The 22552-nt window shown below is 49.2% G+C and overlaps 1 protein-coding gene across 1 annotated transcript in view; it reads right to left on the bottom strand.

Moving 5' to 3' along the window:
• Window positions 1–8376: 8376 nt before the first annotated feature.
• The window catches only part of SRP68 (signal recognition particle 68), a 29447-nt gene continuing 15271 nt past the window's right edge, over window positions 8377–22552 (bottom strand). Inside the window, exons 9-16 of the mRNA XM_059907115.1 lie at window positions 20219–20317; window positions 17298–17362; window positions 13740–13896; window positions 12974–13068; window positions 11892–12021; window positions 10172–10247; window positions 9634–9686; window positions 8377–9176 (exon numbers count right to left, since the gene is read on the bottom strand). Of these exons, the coding sequence (XP_059763098.1) occupies window positions 8949–9176; window positions 9634–9686; window positions 10172–10247; window positions 11892–12021; window positions 12974–13068; window positions 13740–13896; window positions 17298–17362; window positions 20219–20317 (903 nt within the window). The 3' untranslated portion in view covers window positions 8377–8948. The remainder of the gene's footprint in view (window positions 9177–9633; window positions 9687–10171; window positions 10248–11891; window positions 12022–12973; window positions 13069–13739; window positions 13897–17297; window positions 17363–20218; window positions 20318–22552) is intronic.

The following is a 22552-nucleotide window of genomic DNA, read 5'->3' on the forward strand; positions in this document are numbered from 1 at the left end:
GCAGGTGAGGCGGGCGAGCGGCCAGGGCTGTGCGCATGCACCCACGCTTGCCCACACCCCACTCACGCCAGCTCCTGCACAACCAGTTTGGGAGGAAAGGGCACAGCCCAGAGGGCGGGGCGCCCGAGCCTGCCCGACTCTCAGAGAAGGTTTGGACTTGTTACACTCACACGCCCAGAGCCAGAGGGAGTCGGCAGAGATCACACCCAGATGTGGAAATAGCCGGGCCCAGGAGGGACAGGGCTGACAGACGTGAGTGCGTGCGTGTGTATGCACGCACAGGCTCAGGGACCGAGGCCCGACCTTAGAGCTTGGGCTCAAGGTTAATAAACACCTCCAGCCAACACAGTGCTGTCAGGCACGCTCCCGCCCACGGCTCTCAGCCTGCCGGGGGCTGCTCCCTGCCAGCTCAGGGTGGGTGGGAGGCCCCGGGCTCTCTGCTCACCACCCGGGTGTCCAGGTCTCTGTTCCATGTCCTCCACCGACATGATGGGGCAGCCAGGGGGCATTCACCCCTGGCAACTGGCACGAGGTACATTTTAAAAGTGGACACCACCCAGCCAGCTCCCCAGAGCACCACCCCACAGTCCTGCAGCCCGCTTTTCCTGGTGGGCTGGTTATCCCATCTGTCCGTGGCTCCGGGGCCAGATGCAGTCAGATGCAGCACATTGCTGGCATCCTCAGAAGTTTCAGAACAGCGCCAGAGAGGTCCCTCCCCCAAGGGCCCCCAGCACTAGCCTTTGGGTGCTGCTGAGCCCAGGGTCTGGAGGAGCCTCCTGGGAACCCACTGTTACTTGGGTTTCCTACCTGCCTCCCCTCTCTCCCCAGATGTGGCCCCTGGTGGCTTTTCTGGAGTCAGATGGAGTGTCTAACAGCAGTGCCAGTTTACTGGTCTTTTCCTCACACTGAGGGCCAGGGAGGTCATCTTGGTAGCTGCCTTCTCCTCTGGTGGCCCCCAGGATCTTCAAGAAAGGTGTGGGTTCCTCCATTTCCAGGCACTCGTTTCACTGCCCCAGCTCAAGTCCCTTCTATAGACCTAGAGTCATTCCCTGGAACCATTACAGTTCCGGTGGAAGGAGGGCTTGAGGGGGAACACAGGGGGAGGGATGCAGACAGGCTGGGTTTGGAGCACTGGGACATCCTGGCAGGCCCAGCTGAGGACAGAAAACATCCAGAGAAGAGATAAGGGTCCCAGCCCACTAGGGAGATCCGGGACAGAGGTCTGAGACTGGCCACATGCCCCCTGGGGCAGAAAAGGCCCGAGTCCCTTTTGGCTGCATCTCATGAACAACCCATTGAATTTGGCCCTGGAGAAGGGACACAGGAGTCACCATCTATCCTGGAGGGGGAGGGGCTCACAGTGGTAGTGGCGGTGGGGAGGGCAGCAGGAGGCCTTGACCCAACAAGTAGCAACAGGGAAGCAGTGGTTTCCAGCTGTTCTTCTCCCAGATGAGTGTGATAGTGACATGGAGCCAGATAAGGAAGCCTGGCCCAGAGGCCACTCACCCTCGGCCCCAGCCCCTCTCTCCCTGTTACTCCTGGGTGACAATTTTCTTCTAACCACTAGCTGCATGCCTGCCATTTACTGTTCTCAGAAAGGGGCCCATTTGTTGAAATGACTACCGGATTCAGCAGCCAGCCCTGACGGCTGGCCTCTCATATCAAACCCGAAAGTCAGCTCATGTCCTTATCTTTGAGATTGGGCAAGTGATAGCAATATCCCAGGAGAGCCAAGACAGGAGACAGCAGCCCTCAGTCCACTGTCCTGTCTCCCCGAGAACTCCAGGCCTTTCTTGGGAAGGGGTGGTCATCGGAGGCAGGGCTCCCAGGAGGGAAAATGTCCAGACTCCAGCCCCAGGAATGGGAGTAGCCAGGGGAGGCCCCACTGAGCTGTGGCCCCCAGGTGGAGGGCAGGCAGTGAGACTGAGATCTGGAACGTTTGAGCTTTGCCTCCTGTCTGCAGAAGCCCCCCTGGAAATAAGTGAGTACCATAGGGGGCCCTCACCCACCCCCGAGAACTGATTCACTGCAAGAAAAACAAGGGCTGAATTCCTGGCGTGACCGTCTAGTGCCAAATCAAATCAGACGCCAGCTCCCAGACAGGGCGGACGTGCCATAGGCAGGAACAGCCAGGTCTCTGAGGTGTCTGTCATTGCAGGATGCTCCTATTCAGAGAGCAGTAACCCTGGCCCCCCAGGACTAAGGCACAGGAGAAAGGATAGGGACAAAGAAAGATGTAGGGTTTTAAATATCTGAGGAAAAAAAAAAAAAAAAAAAGAGTCATTCATTTAGAAGGCCAGGATGGAATCACCAGCCTCCGTGGCCACCTGCACTGTCCCAGCCCCCTGTCACTCTTGAGCACTTGAAATGTGGCCGGTTTGAATTGAGATGTGCTCTAAGTATAAAATTCCCACCGGACTTCAAAGACTTAGCATGAAAGAAGGATGTAAAATACCTCAATAATGTTTTATACTGACTACATGTCAAAATGATCTTTTGGATGTATTGTGTTAAATGAAACGTATTTTAAGAAATGAATTTCACCTATTGCTTTTTACGTTTTTTTGGCTTATAAACAGCAGTAGTTTATTGCTTACAGTTCTGAAGGCGGGAAGTCTGAGGTCTGAGCACCAGCAATGGTTGGGTGAGGGTCCTCTTCAGGGTCATGGATTCTCAGTGCTTTCCTCACACGGTGGAACGGGTGTTGCTATTGTTATTTAATGTGGCTATTAGAAAATTTAAAATTACAGATAAGGCTTGCATTTTTGGCTCACATTGTAATTCTATCAGACAGCTCTGACCCAGGAGCCAGACTGGGTGAGCCGTTTCAGCCTTCCCAGGCCTCCGCCTTTTGAACCAGAAAGGAGTCCCAGGACCTGGCTTCTTGTCCTGTCCATGAGGCCTTCCCCTCGCCTGGACTTGCTACCCGCCCTGTGGATTGAGAGGTTTGAGGTCAATGGATCCCCAACCTCCTTCCAGCGCTGTGACTTTGAGTGGCAGCTCATTCACATGCCCCAGGCTGGCGCTTCCAGGCACGTGATGCGGGTCACGCACAGCGCATGGGGCCCGAGCCCGGAGCAGAAGGGCTGATCCGAGCTGAAAGCCGTGTAGCTCCCGGCTCTGAGGCTGCCACGCATGCGTGCAGCTAGGCAACAGGGTGGCAGCTTGGGTAGTGTGCCAGGGCTTAAGTTACCCACTCTCTCCTCCAGCTCATGGGGTCCTGCAGGGAGGCGCATTCTCCTCCCTGCTGAAGCAGACGGCGGCAACTGCCTGCTCTGCCCTGGGAGCTGTAAGGTGTCAGGCTTCCATATGCTCCCTGATCAGGACAAGCTTTGCCATCTCAGGAAACTGCCCTCTTGTCTGTGCAAAAGCTCTGCTACCAGACCCTTGGAGCCGAGCTGGCTGGTAACCTCCCTTGCCTTACACTTCCTTGGCCGGCTGAGGAGCCAAGGTGCCTTCACCGGCTGGGCAGAGAGGACAAGGGCTGGGGCGGGGGGGGGGTGGGGACTTAGGGGATGGGCCGCCTTCTGTCCACAGGTGCTGGGGGAGGAAGGGGCTGCGGCCCCAGGAATCCACTGGGCAGTTTGGAGGAGGCTCTCTTGGCTGCCAAGTCTGCCCAGTAAGCCTGATGGAGAGAAATACTGAAGGTCAGCCTGGAGAGAAGCAGGTGACCGCGGCTTGCCCGACTAGCACAGAGCGGGCAGAAGATGGTGCCAGCTATTCCCTCTGGGCCTTGTATAGGGAGAGTCTAAAGGAAGCAACGCAAGCAAACCACCCACCCAGTCCTCTGCCCGTGTCGTGAGAATAGGGTTCCCCACACTAGGTGGCAAGAGAGAGAACACAGAGGGGACCTCAGGAGTCCCCAGGTCCCGAGTTGGCTGGGAGGGCAAGGCCAAGGATGTCTTGGCTATCTGTCCCTCCCTAGGAGCGGCTCCCTTTCCCTACCCTTGGGCGACAGTGGCTGGCCCCAGTTCACCTGTGGGGACCAGTGCTGGTACAGCCCACACCTCTGGGCCATAGCAGCAGCCTGCTGGCACAAGCCATGCCTGCATTCCAGAAGTGTGCAGCCCGCCCACTCTCACTCAGGCACTGTGGAGCCTCCAGGTCTCCCCAGGTTGCCCAAGGGCTCTGGGCCTGTCACCTTGAAGACACCGGCTAGCCTTTAATAGCCAGGTCTGGGGACCTGCAGCCCTATTGTGGAGAAGTTCAGGTTTAATGGAGGCGGCGGAGTCCTGTCCCTCACAAGGTCAACAGCCCAGCACAGCAGCTGGGGAGAGAGTTATATTGGCTGTACTGAAGCAGCAGGGGTTCAGCTGCACCAAGCCCCGTTCAATGGTCTGCGGAAGAAAGATTTATAAAACAAACAAAAAAATGAAAGAACGAATAAGCTGAGGGGTAGGCCTTCCTAATCAGTCTTTGTTGCCAGGAAATTGGAAAGCACACAAGGGCAGCTCATTACACTCAGCCTGTTGTCCTAATGATGTTGCCTAGACCTAGCAGGACTCGGCTCTGGGGAGGGAAGAGGAAGAAGACAGTGGGACCTGCCAGGAGCAGGGAGGAGGCCGGCTGTAAGTGGAAGGCTCTCCCCGCCTCTCGGCTGCGCTGGCCCCACCAGTTTGGTGCACAGCAGCCTGGACCCTGGGCTCCGGCTGCACGGCTACAGCTAGGAGGACAAGAGACTGTTCTACGAGTTCATTTCTAGCTAGGCAGGGGCTCCCTCCGCAAGGCCCCAGGTCAGGGCCAGGACAGGGCGCGGGTGTGAAGGTGGCCTATAGGCAGCAGTGGAGGGAGAAGCACGGTGTTCTAATGCCAGCTCCAGCCGTGGGGGAGCGAAGGGAAGGAAATTCATTTGTCAAGGGCCTACTAGGTACTAAGCAAGCCCTCTGCATGGCAGAGAACCAGATGACCCCATCTTCCAGGGGGTGACCCCTACCCTCCTTCCATTCCAAGATGAGTGAGAGCTCACGAACGTCACCAGCTTTCAGGGACCAGTTACCTGCCCGTTGTAACTGCACTGCCCCCTGCCAGAAGGTCCCTGGGAAAAGTTCAGCCTAACAGAAACAACGTGGTTCTTTTCCAAGGGGTCATTCAACCGCACACTGAGCGTGAGGACACACAGTTGCAGCTAATGGAGGTGAACAAAACCATCTGCTGAAAAGAGGGACCACAGAGTGGCAAGGCTCCGCTTTCCAACACAATTAAAATCACCACAGTGGGTGCGGCCGAGGGAGGAAAGCAGTGCCCCCTGCCTCGGAGCTCTGCAGGTCTCGGCCCCGGCGCGACACAGACTCTGACAGAGCCGCCAGGATCCTGCCCCCAAAACAAAAGCAACAAAACCAAACCTGAGCAGCTCGAAAAGGTTGGATAAAAGGTTCCCACAAGTGTTGCATCAGTACAGTATTCCTGAGCTGAGGTTATATTTTAACTTGTACCAGCTAACGATACGGCTCACGAACGCTTGGTGCTCACACGGAGGGCAGACCCCGGGCAGCGAGGGGCCGTGTTGGTCTCCGTGCCCTCCCGCCTGTGCACAGTGTCTCCAGCACCTCACAGAACCACAGGCCAGGCTCTCCCAGTGGGCGTTGTCAGGGTGCAGGCGGTTTCCAATTTATCCCTTTGCTTTGGAACGTCGATAAACTTTATAGCTAAATCTGGTTTCCATCTCCTCTGTAGCAACAAGTGTCTTCCAAAACAAAAAAATTAGAACCAACACCTATTTTTGCTATCTTTGGACATTTTCCTAGACCTCTGAAGGTTCCAAGCTTCTCAAAGCTGTAGACGGCAACATGTCTAGAGATCCGCGGTCGATTAGCTTTTGTGTATACTGACGCCGAGCGTGCGAAGAATCGGCATTGCCACGGCGACGACACTGAACAGGCAGAGCGAGCGCAGCCCCCACCTCGGAGCTCCTGGAGCCGCGCGTCCTCTCCTGGCTGCGGGGAGGGGGAGGCCATCGCCTCAGCTGCGGGAGGAAAGACTGGCGAAGGGCCAGGGCCACTGTGGGTGGACGGGTGCACTGCCACCACAGGCTGTCACCTCATGGCCACGGTGAAAGGCTCAGGTTGCCAACAGAGGAAAGGGATGGAACGAAGCCCGGCACTGTTTCATTTCAAACAGGGAATACAAGAATTCTCATCTAGTCAAATGGAAAACTGGGGACTTCCCTGGCGGTCCAGTGGTTAAGACTTTGCCTTCCAATGCAGGGGGTGCGGGTTTGATCCCTGGTCCAGGAGCTAAGATCCCACATGCCTCGGGGCCAAAAAATCAAAACATAAAACAGAAGCAATATTGTAACAAATTCAATAAAGACTGAAAAAAAAAAAAAAAGGAAAACTGAAGAGTACAGCGAAACAATGCATATGGAAAGGAAAAAACCAGGAGACTGAGCAGTGGAAAGCCTGTCCAGCTCCAACTGCCTTACATTGCTTTTTCCGACAGAACCAGCAGAGTTAAGGATAACGAACTTGGCCAAATCATGTCTTTCCCATCCAAGGCTCAGCATTCATTCTCTAAGTCTGTACGCAGAGCTTTCACCTCGTGGAGCTTTGAACTCTAACATTTCTGCAGATCAAGACCATCAACACCCAACAGGTAAGAAGATAAAAACCATTAACACAGCAGCCCTCAGGCATGTTCTAAAAAAACGTAGACTCTACTGAGCTTCCCCTCCTCCTCTCTGGATCTGGGGAGACAGAAGACTCTTCCAGGGTCAAATACTGCTGACCACGCCACAGCCCATCCTGTGGGAGGGACAAGAGCCAAAACAGCAGGACCCACCCAAAGCAAAGCGACTGTTCACAACCCTTCCTCACACTGGCAGACCTCCCTGCCCTACGCTCCCTGGGAAGGAAGGACCGGGCGGCCTCTGCAGTTTCATCCTGCAAACCCGTCCAGCGAAGAGCGCTGCTCCCTGGGCCTGACTCTGAACCCGTTCCCATGAGCTGCGATAGCCACTTCCCAGGCCTGAGGACAGGATGGGGGTCCTGCTTCTGGCGTCCTGTCCCCCATAACACAGCCTGTTTAACGTCTGGGGATTCCAGGTGAAGAGATGTGTGAGCTAAGTGAGACCTCGGCCCTGCCAGGTCCTTTTTCTTAGGTAAATATGCGTTTTGATACTAAATACGTCTTGTCACAGCCTCACTGGCTGACAACAGTCACTGCTACTCAGAGCAGCCAGCAGGGCCACCAGGTGGAGGGGAACTTCTGGTGTGTTTTTTTTTTCATGAGAAAGAGAAAGCTTAGAAAATCTTCAGTCAAAATGATTGACTCGGGATTCTGGCTCCCCCCGCCCCCGTATGCCAGCACTCTAAAGAGAGCAGGAAGGGCTGGAAGGACTTACTGTGAGCAAGACAAAGGGACATCTTCCCAGATGAGGACAGACGGAGCTTCTCCAGCCCCGGCCGCACCCCTACAGCGCCACAGACACTGGCACAAGCAGGCTGGAGGACCGCCTGCACAGTGGGGCTTCAAACTGGCGTCCTGACGCTGGAGGACGCCCCAGCTGTGGCTGCAGCCCAGGTCAGCGTGAGAATGAGGTGAGGGAGATGAAGAACCTTGGACCACAGCCCTGGTGCTGCCAAGAGCACTGGAGAGCGGGACGAGGGTGAGGAAGAGAACAAAGGCCCCCGGCGCTCCCCCAGCCCATTAGGAACACTGACCGGGCCTTCAGGACCAAAATCCAGGACCTCAACCTAAGATAATCTGTGCTGTATCTTCAGAAGGAGGTAGGGAGAGAGGAAAGAAAGATACCCCTAAATTGCATGGCACAGATGATGAAATGATGAAACTTTCAATTAAAATAAAAAGAGATCAGCTTCCTGAGACTCTTTGACCCAAAGCAAATCCTGGGGGGAGAAGAGTTCTTATCTCTGAGCATCTCGAAAGCCCCTGCCAACGCCCAAGTCTAAGAAACACATCTGATCTGTCTTCCCACCACCCTCTCCTAACTTCCGGCGATTCCCTCTGCAGCTCACTGGGAAAACATAGGCACCTCTGAGCCCACAGAGGGTTTCATGCATCTCATGTTTAAGTCACTTTTATTCCTTGCTTTCTGACATTACTTTTGTGACTCCTATTATTGATACTATAATAGAAATAAAAACGAGTGACGAAGAAAAAATAAAGGGTAAGGAAGGGAAGTGATGAAAATATAATGGCATCTAAAAATTACAGGTTGGGAACTCTTCAGAAACAGTGCCTCTATCACTCTTTTTTTTTTTTTTTTTTTTTGCCTCTATCACTCTTATCAGGCATCAGACATACCCACGTTGCCAGGAAGTCAGGACCCACATGACACGACAGGATCTTGCAACAAGGTTCCCGAGGAGAGAGCTGGGACCAGACGTGAATGAGGATGTGCAAAGAATGGGCACAGTATCCAGCATCTTTGCCTTTTAATATAAGATTTGTTTTCATCATTTCTGAGTGTAACATATTTCTTCTAAAAATAGAGCTCTTTGCTTGTTCTGAAACTTCTTAACTTTCACTTGGAGGTGAAGGGGAATAAGGCTGCCAATGTTTCCTAGTCAAGGACAAACTCTTCAAGGGATTCTGGATGCTCACAGCAGGAATGAGTTCATTTCAAATCCATGGTACTGAAGAAACACGACAAAACATTCCCAGCCCCAATCTGTGCTGGTGTGGACCCCCACGAGCACATTACTGACCAAAGGCTCACATGAGACCAGATGGCAGGGGCCCCTCCTCCAGGAGGGACGCACACAGGACCCTGCACATATTTATCAGAAGACAACAGGGTGCCCTTCTAGCACCCTGGTTAAGAATGGAAGTGTACAAACACACAAGACATAGGAATGCAGGGTTGAGGATGTTATACTTCTGCCCTGGGCCAATGCAGACCTGGATTTAATATCATGGAAGCTGCTGGGGTTTTCTCACAATACAGATTAAGAGTCAGAATCTCCCCCTGCCCCCAAGGAGGAGCCTGGTTAGCTCCTGAATCCAAAGATGCCCTTGATATATCCAGTGAGGCCACTCTTGGTCTTCTGCTCCAACTTGTCCTCAAGGGGGGGGAAAGCCACATGGTTGAGGGCCAGGTCAAAGAACAAAGGCTTGCATGGGATGGGCTGGAATCCCGGCGGGAAGTGCACGAGGTTGGCTTGCTTGGTGACGAGGGAAGGGTCCAGGCAGAATGTCTCAAACCGTTCGACCAGGGGCTGGAAGTCAAACCAAAAGCAGGAACCCAGATGTTAATCACAGCCCACTGGTGGAACATTCACTACGGGCCGAGCACCCAGTTCAGAGCTCATATGTGCTATCTCACTCCATCCCCACAAACCCCTATGAGGGGCTTTCATGTCCTCATTTTATAATCGAGAGTCACTGAAATCTAGAGAGGTTGAGAGAGGTGGGCTGGGACTGAGGTATAAGCCTGTCCGATGTCCAAGTCAGAGCTCCTAGCCAGGGCACACAGCAGGTTCTTAACTCTATTTGGGACCATCTGGATGACACCTAACAAATCTCACATAGGCAGCTTTCAGGTCCTGAGTAAAAGAAGGGAGGGAAGTAGGGTGTTCACTTAGAAATTTAGGGTCCTCTGTTCTACAAATGAGTACACATTCCTAGTAAGTTATGAATCCTTTTTATTCCTCAAAAGCCACAGCCCAGACTCACCTTATTGTCCTTGACTTGGAAAGAGGTCTCTGTTTGGTGGGAATCATTTGTATCTGAAAGTTTCACAGGATTCAGTAAGAACAGGGACTTACAACACACTACAGTCACGAATGACACCTATCACACGTCTGGGTTCTAAATCCTAAGAGCAAAAGTAGCCGATCTGTGGGGAGTTAGCCCTGTCCCTCCTGAGTCCAAACTCAGAGAGAAGCAGTGCAGATAACAGACAACTAACCCCAGAACCAATGTGGTTGGCCCAGCGAAGCAAGCACCGTTGAATGCAAGACACTGATAGGCAGAACGGACAGCACAACAGCGTTTCTCTAAATTCTTCCACATAACCTGATGCCTCTAAATTCTTCCACATAACCTGATGCCTCAATGCGGCAGAAGGAATGGCAGGAAAAAACTACTTACAGATTAACCAAAACAGCCCCTTTCAATCTTAAAACAGTGGCATAGGGGGTGGGAGAGAAGAGGAGCAGCAGTGAAGGGGAGTCTGAGAAGACAGGCCGCAGAGAACAGGCAGGCGGCTCACCCAGGATTGCGGCCGCCTGCAGAGAGCACTTTTCCGACCTCACTTGCGTGATGAGCTCTTGTACGTCAGGCAGGTCCTGTAACAGTGTGGAAAACGGGGACTCGTGAGCTGGGGTCAGGCCAGAGAAGCGCACCACACTAACCTGAGCTAAGTGACCCCACTGGTATCTTCATGGATTTTAGACTTTTTTAAATGGTCTCCCTATTAAAAGAAACAACACACAAAAACTAACCTGTTTCAAAGGGGGAAATCTATGCCATGGCTTAAGTAATACTGCCTGGAAATAATAATGACAACAATGGTAATATTAACAAATTCATCATATACTAAATGCATTACGTGCCAGGCATTGCTCTAAGTAGTTCACATAATTGTTCATTTCATCTTCGCGATAATGCTGAGATAGTTTGTACTTGCATTTTACAGATGAGAAGACTAAAGCACAGAGGGGCCAAAGAACATTCCCAGTGGCAGTAGGGCAGGGCTTCAGAACTAGGACGGCTGGCTCCAGGGCCTAAGCCCCTACCCACTGACCCCTTCTACAAGGGCAATGCCATCCTCTTGCCTCAGCCTCTTACTCGGCAAATTGGGAAAGACCTGACTGACTAGGTCTGGATACTGCTGAATCCCCTACGCCTCTGTTCCCTAACGCTTTCCCCTGAAACCAGCCGTCACATTAGGTCAGATGGGCTTTTGTTAAACGCCTCTTACTTCTCTCCGGAGATAAGCCATCCACACTGGTTTGTCTCCACATTCCAAAGACACCCTACCAGATGACACTGCCACACTCGCCAGCCCACCCTCTGCCCACAGCCGCCTCCCACGTACTCCTTCCTATTTCTCTGCCCTCGCCCTCTATCTTCTTCTGTATTCAGCAAGTCCCGTGGCTGCAGCAAAACCACAAGGTCTCCGAAGGCAGAAACCAGAGTTCTCCCCCACCCCCGAGCCCAGGGCTGTTCCAAGCAGACACGAGTGCCCCAACAGCAGCCCCTCTCACACTGGCTGTGACAACGTTAGGAACAGTAACCCTAGCCCGCTTTTCTAAACAGTCTCTACTTATAAAATATACATGGATTCCTTGGACCAGTGCTTTAAGAATCTATAACCTCACAGCAGTCCACAAGCTTAAAAAGCTAGCTGCCATTCAACAACCACTAAATCAAACCAGATCAGCATGTAAGCTCTGATGTATACCCAAGTCACCTGGGGGTCTTGCCAAAATGCACTTCTGACTCGGCAGGCCTGGGGCGGGGCCTGAGAACCTGCATTTCTAGCAAACTCCCGAATGCTGCTGCTGGTCCAGGCGCACACCGTGTGGAAAGGCTTCACCAGTGGTTTTCAACTTGGCTACACATGAGAATAACTGAGGGGCTTAAAAGACCCCAATGCTCATACCAGATCCCACACCAATCAGAACCAATATCTCTGAGGGTGGAACCCGGACATCCACCTTTTAAAAATCTTCCCAGGCAATTCCAACATGTAGCCGAGTCTGAGAATAGTACTTCAGGGTTGTTTTAACCAGAGGAAGGCTGTCTCTCTTAGTACCCGAGTCCTCTTCGGGCCTGGAATGCTGCCATGAGTTGCACTCCGCAGCTCCTAGGCACTCAGGGATGTACCACATACCATGGCTGACCAGGCAGGACCAGTCTGGGAAGGCGTCGCAGCCTCACAGCAAAAGTGCTCAGCGCTTGGAAAACAGGAGAGACCAACAGCTCACCTTTAGGCTGTTCTTGAAGGCTCCGGCATCAGAATTCACCTCATCTGCGTATTTCAGGACCCTGTCGTACAGGACAAGGGCTTCGCTCCACTTCTTCACCAGCACATAGGACTGAGCGATGAAGAAACACCTGATGGGGAAGGAAAGAGCCACAGTGTTCTTAAGCAAAAATCACCCAAGATCAAGGCTTTCCTTGCTGTTTAGGCTAAATAAATTGTAAAGTTTCTGAACCTCAGGCTCACTGCCTGGGACGGGAGATCCCACCGTTCTCACTGTTCCAGTTTGCCAGCCTAACCTGCGGACTTGTCCCCGAAATCGGAGCCGACAAGTGTAGGTCCAAAGCTGACCCACTGTCTTTTACTTACTGCTTACTCTGCAAAAAAGAGGTAATTCCCAAAAGGCACAGGGAGGAAGCTGGAGACAGGCAGGAAGGAGGGATGCTGCCCGGATATAAATCCCACCCACAACTGCCCACACATCTAGGTCGCAACCGTTCACCTCTGCTCATGTCTTTCAAAAACCAAATCCAAAGAAACAAACCTCTTCTTAACAGAAATTACTCTGCTGGGATCAACAGAGCCTGAGCGCTGCTGGCCTTTGACAGGAGCCAGAGAGCGCAGGGGCGTGCGGGCCAGAAAAGGAAGGGCAAAAGCACTCAGGGCTCTACTGAGCCGTTCCGTCTAGACCCCGTGTTGCTACACAGTCCACTCCCAAGTTACAAATAGCACGGTGCATGGAAGAAACTGAGACACTGAGCTTTCCCCCAATTCAGTTCAGTTTCCCTGAATCAGCCGCTCTGGTTCTGCTAATTAACGCTTTTTCCAACACTTACCCCTTTTCCACTGGGAGGAGGGAGGAAAGGGAAGGGAGAAGACAGGTAATGTATGTGCTTTCCAGCTCCCCCAACCTTTCCAAAGAGCAAAACTGCACTGGAAACTCCCAGCCACAACCTGAAACTTCCCTTGAACACGCTGGGCTAACTGCTCTCTGATCATATACCCAACCTTCCAAGGACATGCTCCCAAGGCTTCTAGAACCATTGGATGGTAGAGGAGAGCCCTGTCTGTCCCACAGGAACTTACCTGTAAGCCTTGTAGACCAGAGTTTTAAGGCCTATCTCTTTCTGGAAGGCTCTGTCCTCCTCTAAGCCAGGAAGCTGGAGCAATTCCACCAGATTCTGCATAACAGATGCAACAAGAAAACTCATGAAGAGGAGGCCTCGCACTGACAGTCTGACGGAAGACTTGTGAGAACAGACATGGGCAAAACGAGAGAGTCTAGGCTTCAAATGACGGGAAGAAGCCTGTACCGCGTGACTCGGCAGCAGCCACCGCTGGTGTCACCTCCGCCCTCCTCTCCGACACGGAGAGCTCACGCGTCCTTTCTCTCTCAGTCACACTCCACCTCCTGCAGAGACTTCTCGGACCCTCTCAGCTAGAGGGGGTTTCTCCGGCTCTCAACTCTCATTTCAGACAGCCCACTCCTGTGGCATCTACACGAGTAGGTGCAGATGTGCAGGGGTCTCACAAGCTTACTCACTGGTGAGCTCCCAGTGGGCCGAGGCAGAGTGGCCTCAGGTCCCAGGACGCTCCACAGCATGCGGGAGACCACCCTGCACAGGGGAAGTGCTCAGTGAATCCCTGTGGTTTACAGTGTCTACACAGCAACACGTCTGAATATCGGGCTCACGCACGGATGGCTGAACTGGCACGAAAACAAGACCTCTGTCTTTTATCGAGACACTAACAGCTCCTGGCTGTCACAGCCCTTTCGCTATGCAAAGCTCAGTCATTTGTGTCCAACACAAACACAGGACAGGCTCTTGCATTCCCAGCCCTCCAGGGTCACCTGAAGAATGATGTCATAGAGCCGGATCAGGTCCTGGGGCCGGGGGGAGCGCTTGCTGTCGTCCTCCGGCGGCTGCTGCAGCACTGCCTTCTGCAGGCCTTTAGCCATGTTCTCGTTCCGCTTGATCGCTGTTGACAGCTTGATGTAAGTCAGGTAGCTGGAATGGACCACATGTCAGCTCAGGTTATGATGAGGGAAGCTGATGTTCTGGGAAGAGCACTGGACCACAAGCTGGGATTGCCCTAGGGGATTATGGGGGTGAGGGCGTGTCATATCGCAGGGCTGTCAGGCCTGGGCCTCAAGCTCCAAGGGCCTTCAATTCTGGCTGCTGTTCAGTGGCTAACTGCAGGGGACCAGTATGAAACCTTACGACAAAATCTGATTTTAGCTTGAATTATATCCTCTGTATCTTTATTAAAGAGCCAGAGAGCTACTCATTTCAGAGGACACTGCTGGTCCTTCAGATGACTAATGGATGGCAAGCTAGCTCCTGGAACAAGGACTAGTTACCTGCCTGGCCCACACTGTAAGGATGGCGTACATGCACAACAGCTGCTCCTGCTCAGCTGATGACCTCCTCTTCTCAGAAAATACCGACGGACACTCTCTTTGGAGGGTTATGCATATTAAATGTGTGTATATACCGGAGACTATGCGTGATGCCTGCTTATTTTAACTGGACCATCTGGAAAGTCCTTTAATATTTGGCAATTAAAAACATGGTAACTATTTAAGTCTGCTTAAGAAGTGTTGGGCCTCTAGATCCCCATCTTACTGTGGCAGAGGCTGGAGGCATCCTGGGAGATGGAGGATATACAAGAGGCCTGGGGACAGGGGATACAGGCACAGCTGAGGTCAGGGGCTCCATAATGAACCAGGGGGGTTAAGAGACTGTCAAGTTCTGAGGGCTGACCTCCTAGCATTCTTCTCCTACTCGGCTTCCAGAATAAGAACATATATATGATCCTGATATATTCTGAGAATCTGACCAGCCCAAGGAAAAAAACCCTTCAAGATTCTGAAGTCAGGGTCCTCAGTGAAAGGGCAGAGCCAGAGCACCTACAGTGAAGCCACAGCTGAGGAGCTCCACGCAAGTGTGCAGAGCTCCCAACAGACAAGACACAGTCTTTAACAGGAGTGGATGAACAAGGATCACCAGACACTTAAGGGAAACCTGTAATAAGACAGAAGGGGCCAAGACTGAGAGGGGAAAAAAAAGCAACTTGGAAGAACCAAACTATGTAGGGAGAAGAAAACTTTAGACAACTATTATTAATAATTTCAGAAAGATAAGTGAAGACTTTGTGGTTGTGAAGTTAGAATGAGACACTGTTTTAAAATAATATTCAAAGAACACAAATGAGTTCTTAGAAATTAAAATCAGGACTTCCCTGATGGTCCAGTGGTTAGGACTCTGCACTTCCACTGCAGGGGGCACGGATTTGATCCCTGGTCGGGGAACTAGAATCCCACATGCTGTGCAGCGTGGCAAAATAATTAATTAATTCATTTTTAATGGCATTGGAAATGAGGAAGCCTGTGCAGGAGTCAGATGGGAGGTCAAGAGGGGTCAGGGTGAAGAGCGGGAGTAGCATCTGTGAGAGAGGGCTGTAGGGGAAAGTGGTAAGAAATGCTGAAAGCCAAAAATCAATAAGTAGCAACATAACGCATGTCATTTAGAGACATGGAGGTAAATACCAAAAGAATTTGTTAAAAGTAGGGACTTCCCTGGTGGCGCAGTGGATAAGACTCCACGTTCCCCATGCAGGGGGGCTGGGTTCAATCCCTGGTCAGGGAACTAGATCTCACATGCTTGCTGCAACTAAGAGTTCGCATGCCACAACTAAGGAGCCCGCCTGCCGAAATTAGAACCCAGCGCAACCAAATAAATAATATTAAAAAAAAAAAAAAGAATTAAAAGTGGTTGCTGCTGCCTTTTTTTTTTTTTTTTTGCCACACTGCACAGATTGTGGGATCTTAGTTCCCCGACCAAGGATCGAACCCGCGCCCCCTGCAGTGGAAGCTCGGAGTCTTAACCACTGGACCATCAGGGAATTCCCGAAAGTGGATGCTTCTGAGAAATGGGAGGAAAGGTCATGAGATGGTTTTTTCTAAAGCTCTGCAGAAAAATCAAACTCTCAAAATAAAGTAACTATTATTCAGAGTAATACAGGAGTCTAGATACATCTTTATTAAAATACAAGAGCTACCTGATTCTCGACTTCAATTTACCCCAAAGCTGGCTTCCGATCCTAACTGATTATGATCCTGATACTAGCCACATGTGGAGGTGGGAGAATGGATCCAAGGGCAAGGGGCTTCACAATTTGAAAGTTTCCTGAGCCCTGTTGAAGCTCTCTGGGTCTTTCAAGGTTAGGAAGTTGATCAACTGCCTCTGCCTTGCTGTGGTTGTTAACTACCAACATGTCCCCTAACCTCCTGGAGCCTCTTCTTTCTCCTTAGGTTGTTGAAGCAGAAGACGGCTAAGGGCCGTTCTTGCTGATATTCTGTGCACCCGAGTCATCTAGCAGTCAATCTGACATTCACATAACACCAAATCCCCTAAGAACGGAGATTAAGGCAGGGAGAGGAGTTTTTATGGTTTTGTTTTTATAAAAGAGGGAGGGGGGGCAAGGGAATGACTAAAAATACCGCCAGGTTCACTAAAAAGTTATAAGCAGTGACTAAGAAATTAAAATTTCAAGGTCACATGGAAAGAGAATCTGAGGAGAAGTGGAATTTTATTTCTCCCCAGGAAGTTCGAAAAATGTCACTCTTCCTCCTTTCCTCTGTGAAACAAAATGATCTACCTCTTAAAAAATTTAAACTTGACAAGGTGATTTAAAAATGCATATGAAAGAGCAAAGGGAGAAAAACAGTCAAGATGTGCCTGAGGAGAAACCTAGTGGGGAAAACTTGCTCGACCAGATACCAAGACTTATGATAAAGTTATAGTAAATCACTGTGCTGGTGTTAGTACAGACAAATAAATCAGCAGAGCAGAAGAGAGTCCAGAAAAATAGAGCACGCAAGGAGAAAATGGAATGTATTCCTGCAGATCAGCGGGGAAAGGACAGAACAGTCAATAAATCATACACTGGAATAATCCATTATCCTCATGGAAAAAGGTGAAATAGATCCTTACCTCAGTCAAAAATAAACTCCAGATGGAATTAAACTTGAGTTGAAATTGAACTCAAATATAAAAGGGACAATGTAAAACATTCAGAACACAGAGGAGAGTCAGTCACTCTAGGAGCTTGGCACGGGAAGGACAGTGGTTAGCTCCAGAAGAGGGGGAGGAATCAACAAGGGTGGGGCCACAAGGAGCTTCAAAGTTACTGGCTGTATTCTAGTTCTTACACTGTATAAAAATTTTAAATTATATGTATATTAGAATAATATACAAATTCAAAACTCATATGATAAAATGTGAATAGATGCATTCAGATTTTAGTATGTATCAATAAATTATAATGTACATAAACATTATATATACTCTTTTGTTCCAAAGATACATCATACAGTGTTAAAAAGTAAAAGCATCACAACCCTTACCTGTGCAGGTACTGAAGATTAGATACCTTCCCCGATTCCCCTTCAAGGGTATAATCTCTCTGTTTCTGCAGAAAGTGAAAAGGTAAAGATAAAATGGCTGATCCTATCCTTGGCTCTGACCACCTCGATTTTTTTTTTTCTTAACATCTTTACTGGAGTATAACTGTTTTACAATGGTGTGTTAAGTTTCTGCTGTATCACAAAGTGAATCAGCTGTACATACACATATATCCCCATATCCCCTCCCTCTCGCATCTCCCTCCCTCCCACCGTCCCTATCCCACCCCTCTAGGTTGACCACCTCATTTAATGGTGTGGTCCCCAAAGTGCCCTGGAATACAGGCACAGACTCTAGTAAGTTAAGGGTTCTCAAATATCAGAGATCTACTGCGTATATTCTAGAATGACAGGGTCACTCAGTTGCCACCGGCATCTAAAAACCAGACTTGAGTAAGAGGATTCAGAGTAATGGCCAGTAAGGCTTCCTGTCCACTGCGTCCAGTGTTCAGACCCAAAGCATTAAGGCAGACAGTCCATGGTCCTCGGTTCCATTTTAAGACCTGTGTCTTAGACCCAAGTTCTATGCCTTGTGCTGTTAGCTCTTGCCTTGTGGCTGGCTGAATAATGGCCTCTAAAGATGTTCACATCCTAACAGGGACCTGTGAAGATGTTACCTTACATGGCAAGAGACCTTACAGATGTGATGAAGTTAAGGATCTCTTAATTAGCCTGGATTATCCAGGGGGGGCCAACACAAACATAGGCTCCTTATAAGAGGGAGGCAGTAGGGTCAACAATATAGAGAAGATACTGGGACTGAAGCAGCGGTCAGACAGGAGAGAAGATGCTATGCTGCTGGCTTTGAAGATGGAGGAAGGGACCACAGGCAAGAAATGCAGGAAAATGCACTCTCTGGAATACTGGGAATGGATTCTCTCCTAGAGCTTCCAAAAGGAATGCAGCCCTACAAACTCATTTTAGACTTCCATCCTCCAAGACTGTAAGATAATATACTTGTGTTGTTTTTAGCCACTAAGTTTGTGGTAATGTTACAGCAGCAACAGAAACACCTTGCTATCACCATATTCATTACATTCTGTGAGGTGTCTGCTGAATTCAGCTGCTGTGAATTCAAAGTGAATGACAGAGGCTGGGGCTCTGTATGTACCTGCTAAATGAATCAAGGGAAGTATAATACATAAAGGCAGCTTTACAGGAGGAGGAAACACGCGACTACAGCCCAACATACATTTATTGAATATTTCATACAGAAGGTACTACGGCAGATGATTAAAGAAATATATAGTTACTTTTAATATACTTATAATCTTAAGAAAAATATAACGAAAAGGTAAATATAAAACAATACACAAAATGTTAAAAGGCAGTGCTTGACTGGGACTTCCCTGGTGGTGCAGTGGTTAAGAATCCGCCTGCCAACGCAAGGGACACGGGTTTGAGTCCTGGTCTGGGAAGATCCCACATGCCGTGGAGCAACTAAGCCCGTGCACCACAACTTCTGAGCCCGTGCTCTAGAGCCCACGAGCCACAACTTCTGAGCTCGTGTGCCGCAACTACTGAAGCCCACATGCCTAGAGCCCGTGCTCCGCGACAAGAGAAGCCACCGCGATGAGAAGCCCGCGCACCGCTATCTGCAACTAGAGAAAGCCCGCGCGCAGCAACGAAGACCCAACGCAGCCAAAAATAAATAAATAAATAAATAAATTTTAAAAAAGGCAATGCTTGATTAACTATCAAACAAAAATTATAGCTGCAAGTGTCAGATATTCGGAAAATGGAGAGATGTGGGCGAGGATGGTGTAGGCAGGCTTCTCAGAGACAGTGAGCTATGAGCCACACCTTGAAAGACAGCCAGCGTTTGGAGAGGTGAAAAGGGAGTGGAAGGAGAAGTCAGGTGTGAGGAGGGGGGAAAGCACAACAGTGTAAGGAAGGCACTGCAGTGGGACAGGCATAATAAGACAGTGAGCACAAGAGCCTGAGGCAGAAGACTCAGGGAAGTAGCCAAGTACAACACTGGAAACAGGCTCGAAACACCCAGCGGAGGCTCATATGCCAGCTCAAGGAGTTTGAACTGTATTTGCTAGACACTGTGGTATCTAAAGTAGGGTGCACACAACCCTCAGGGTAGGGGTATAAGAAGAAAACTAGAACTTCTATTTATATCTATCTCAATTCTAAAAACTTTATTTTAATACATTTTCTATATCACAAATCAGTTGAATAATAAGGTATATAATTTACAAATAAATGTATCAGAGATAAATGCTCAATTTTACTTATGGGGTGCATGATCATAGAAGTTTAGCGACCACTGCTCTAGACCTCAGAGAATCACTGGGCTTTTCACAAGTAGGCAGTGAAATAGGATCTAGAGACAGATTCAGTCTGTTCTTCTGGCAAAAAGGTCTGGAAAACCAAACTGAAACCAAGAGAGGAAAAGCAATCAGGAGACTTCTGTGGTAGTCCAGGCATAATATAAAGGGCTTATTAGAAACGGGTGGAATGGACAAGAGGAGAGAGAAATTACAAAGGGAGAATAAACAGGGTTTCTGGTGACAGGGAATAAAGAGACAAAAATGGTTCTGAGGTTTTCAGCCTAGCTGCCTGAATGAATCACAGTGATATTATTAGAGAAAGGGGGCACTGGAGAAATCCACCTGGAGATATGAATTTGAGATCAAAGCTTAACAGGTAATACGTGAAACCACTAGGAGAAACAGGGTAGACAGAGAAGAATTTCTCAACCTGATGGAGCCCAGAAGAGGCTTTTGCTGTTCACTAGCCAATCACCACACCTAAATACAACGGTGGCTAAGAGTCAATGCACTGAGAATGCGACACACAGACTGAAGAGGACCTCAGCCCAGAACAAGAGCCCGTGGCTCAGCTGAGAGTCCTACCTGATCTGGCTTGAGCTCTTCCCGAACGGCCTGGATGGCGTCCCGACACTCACTGAGCATGGATTCAAACAGACGCTCCTTGGTTTCTTCACTTTCAGCCTAAACAAAGGCAGAAGGCAGTAAAAAGATTTTCTTTTGAGTAAGACATAGCACTCTGATGGGAGGAGGGCATAACATCGCTTTGATTCCTCCCATTAGACACAAATACACACATCAACCAAAAAATGGCCCGAATCGGAGATCATTTCAATTGTTAAATATTCTCTATCATATACGATTTTTCTTATGGTTTTAGTCTTTATTTGTATGGAAATGAGAAATATATATATATAAATATAAAGTGAACATACTGAAAAAGTATCTGTATAACTGATCTAAACTGTCAGGCAACAGATGCTTTAATGTTTCCTCTATCATAGAACTTTCTACTATTCTCCTCCAACTCTTCTACCTCTGCTCCCGACCTGCACCTGGCTTCCCTAGAAGGGCCTTATGGACTAGGTTTGGGGCACTGCTACCTCACACTGAGGCTCAGCACAGCAGAAGTTTCTTTTCCTTACAAATGTAACCCAACGGACTTACACATACTGGATTTCTTTTAAGTCCAAGCAGGTGAGTAACATTACTAATCAATACCCAATCAAAAATATATTTCTCCTAAATGCCATATGAGGTTCTCCTCACCACAGAAATTCTGCCCTCAGATATTCCATACGGCTACGCTGAGAACATTTTTAGGGCAGATGAGGTTGACAAAGCATAGGGCATCAACCCTCTGCCAGCCGGCTGGGATAAGGCAAAAAGTGATTCATTAACTGAATACCTGCCAAACCACATAATCATTCTAAAGAATCTGACTGAGCAGGTGGGAATGAACAAAAAGCAAAAAGGAGATGAACTTGTGTTACTTGCAGACCCACTCTGACATTAGAACATCAACATTCCCATGATTATGTTTGACTTTCCACAGAAACTAACATCCAATCTGATCTCTTGACACTCAACTGACCTCCAAGAAAGCCCCAAAGAAAAGCCGGTACCGCCCACTCCTTTAAGAGATGGTTGGGAGGGGCTTAAAGAAAAACCTTTTCTTCTCTTAAGAACGCCTATGTTTTTCCTAGTTTCCAGTGTGGAAAAAAACTTCCTTGTAAATTACCCAATATAAATCGAACATACTTTTCTATTTATAAGTTACTTGACTTCCCTGTTGTTCAGTAACTTAGGAACAAATCAGGGGCAGCTATTCTATAAACTTATAAAGGCAAACACAGCCACCATTAGCTCGCTGAAGCCTAGAGTAGTGCTGTCCACTAGAACTTTCTGTGATAATGATGTATCTGCACTGTCCACTGTAGTCGTCATTAGCTACATGTGGCTACTGAGCAATCTGAAATTTTAATTAACGTAAATAGCTGTATGTGTTCAAGTGGCTACTGTACTGGACAGTAAGAATCCAGAGCCCAGCTCTGGAGAAACACACTCACACGAAACACTGTTAATTAAGCATCTCAAGTTAGCAAGACTCTTTATAATCATTTAATCAAACTGGCCAAATTTTTCAAAGTACAGATCCTGTCGAACGGAGCAGCCGCAGAATAAGATACGCGAACAGACCTGGCACTAACCACACACATACCAGAGCCATCTCGTGAGCAGGCAGGATAAACTCCAGCATCAGTTTGATACCACGCAATCCGGCAAACAGGCCACCGACACCCTTTTAAGATGGGTGGGGTTCAGCAGTCGGGGCAACGGGTGTATAAGTAAGAGAAGAGTAAATTTGGTTTTACCAGCTACACAGGATCTGTCTCCTTTCCTACAGGGAGGGAATGGCTCAAATAAAAAAATTAAAATGATGTCTAAAATGTTAAACCTCTTTAATGCCATGTATTACCTTCGATCCCTTTGAATAAGGAAACCCCTGTATCAAGGTACTGAACATAAGCAAATTTTCCCTCTGCTTCCAGAAAATTCTAAGTTCCATTGGAAATCTTACAAAAGTCTTAAACCGCAATGAAGGAAAAAGCCTATCTGAAGGGGAGGACTTCAGTCAATTGTGTTTTCCTAACAGCAGCTGCATTGCACAGTGACGTGGAGACCACTACTCTCTGGAGCAGAACTTCTCACGATCCTCCTGGGCTGGACAAAATGTCTCCAAACAGGAAGCCTGAAACATATTTTGCTACTTACCCACTTATTCTATAAACCTATCTTGGAGGCTAAGATAATCCTGAAGGGGCAGTGGAACAAGAAACACCTCTCTATACGTATGCAGAGGGAGGGTCCCTCAGAATCCACATGCATATGTCTCAAGTCGGCCACTGAACCAACAAG

This window comes from Balaenoptera ricei, chromosome 20, assembly GCF_028023285.1.
Source record: "Balaenoptera ricei isolate mBalRic1 chromosome 20, mBalRic1.hap2, whole genome shotgun sequence".
Lineage (NCBI taxonomy): Eukaryota > Metazoa > Chordata > Mammalia > Artiodactyla > Balaenopteridae > Balaenoptera > Balaenoptera ricei.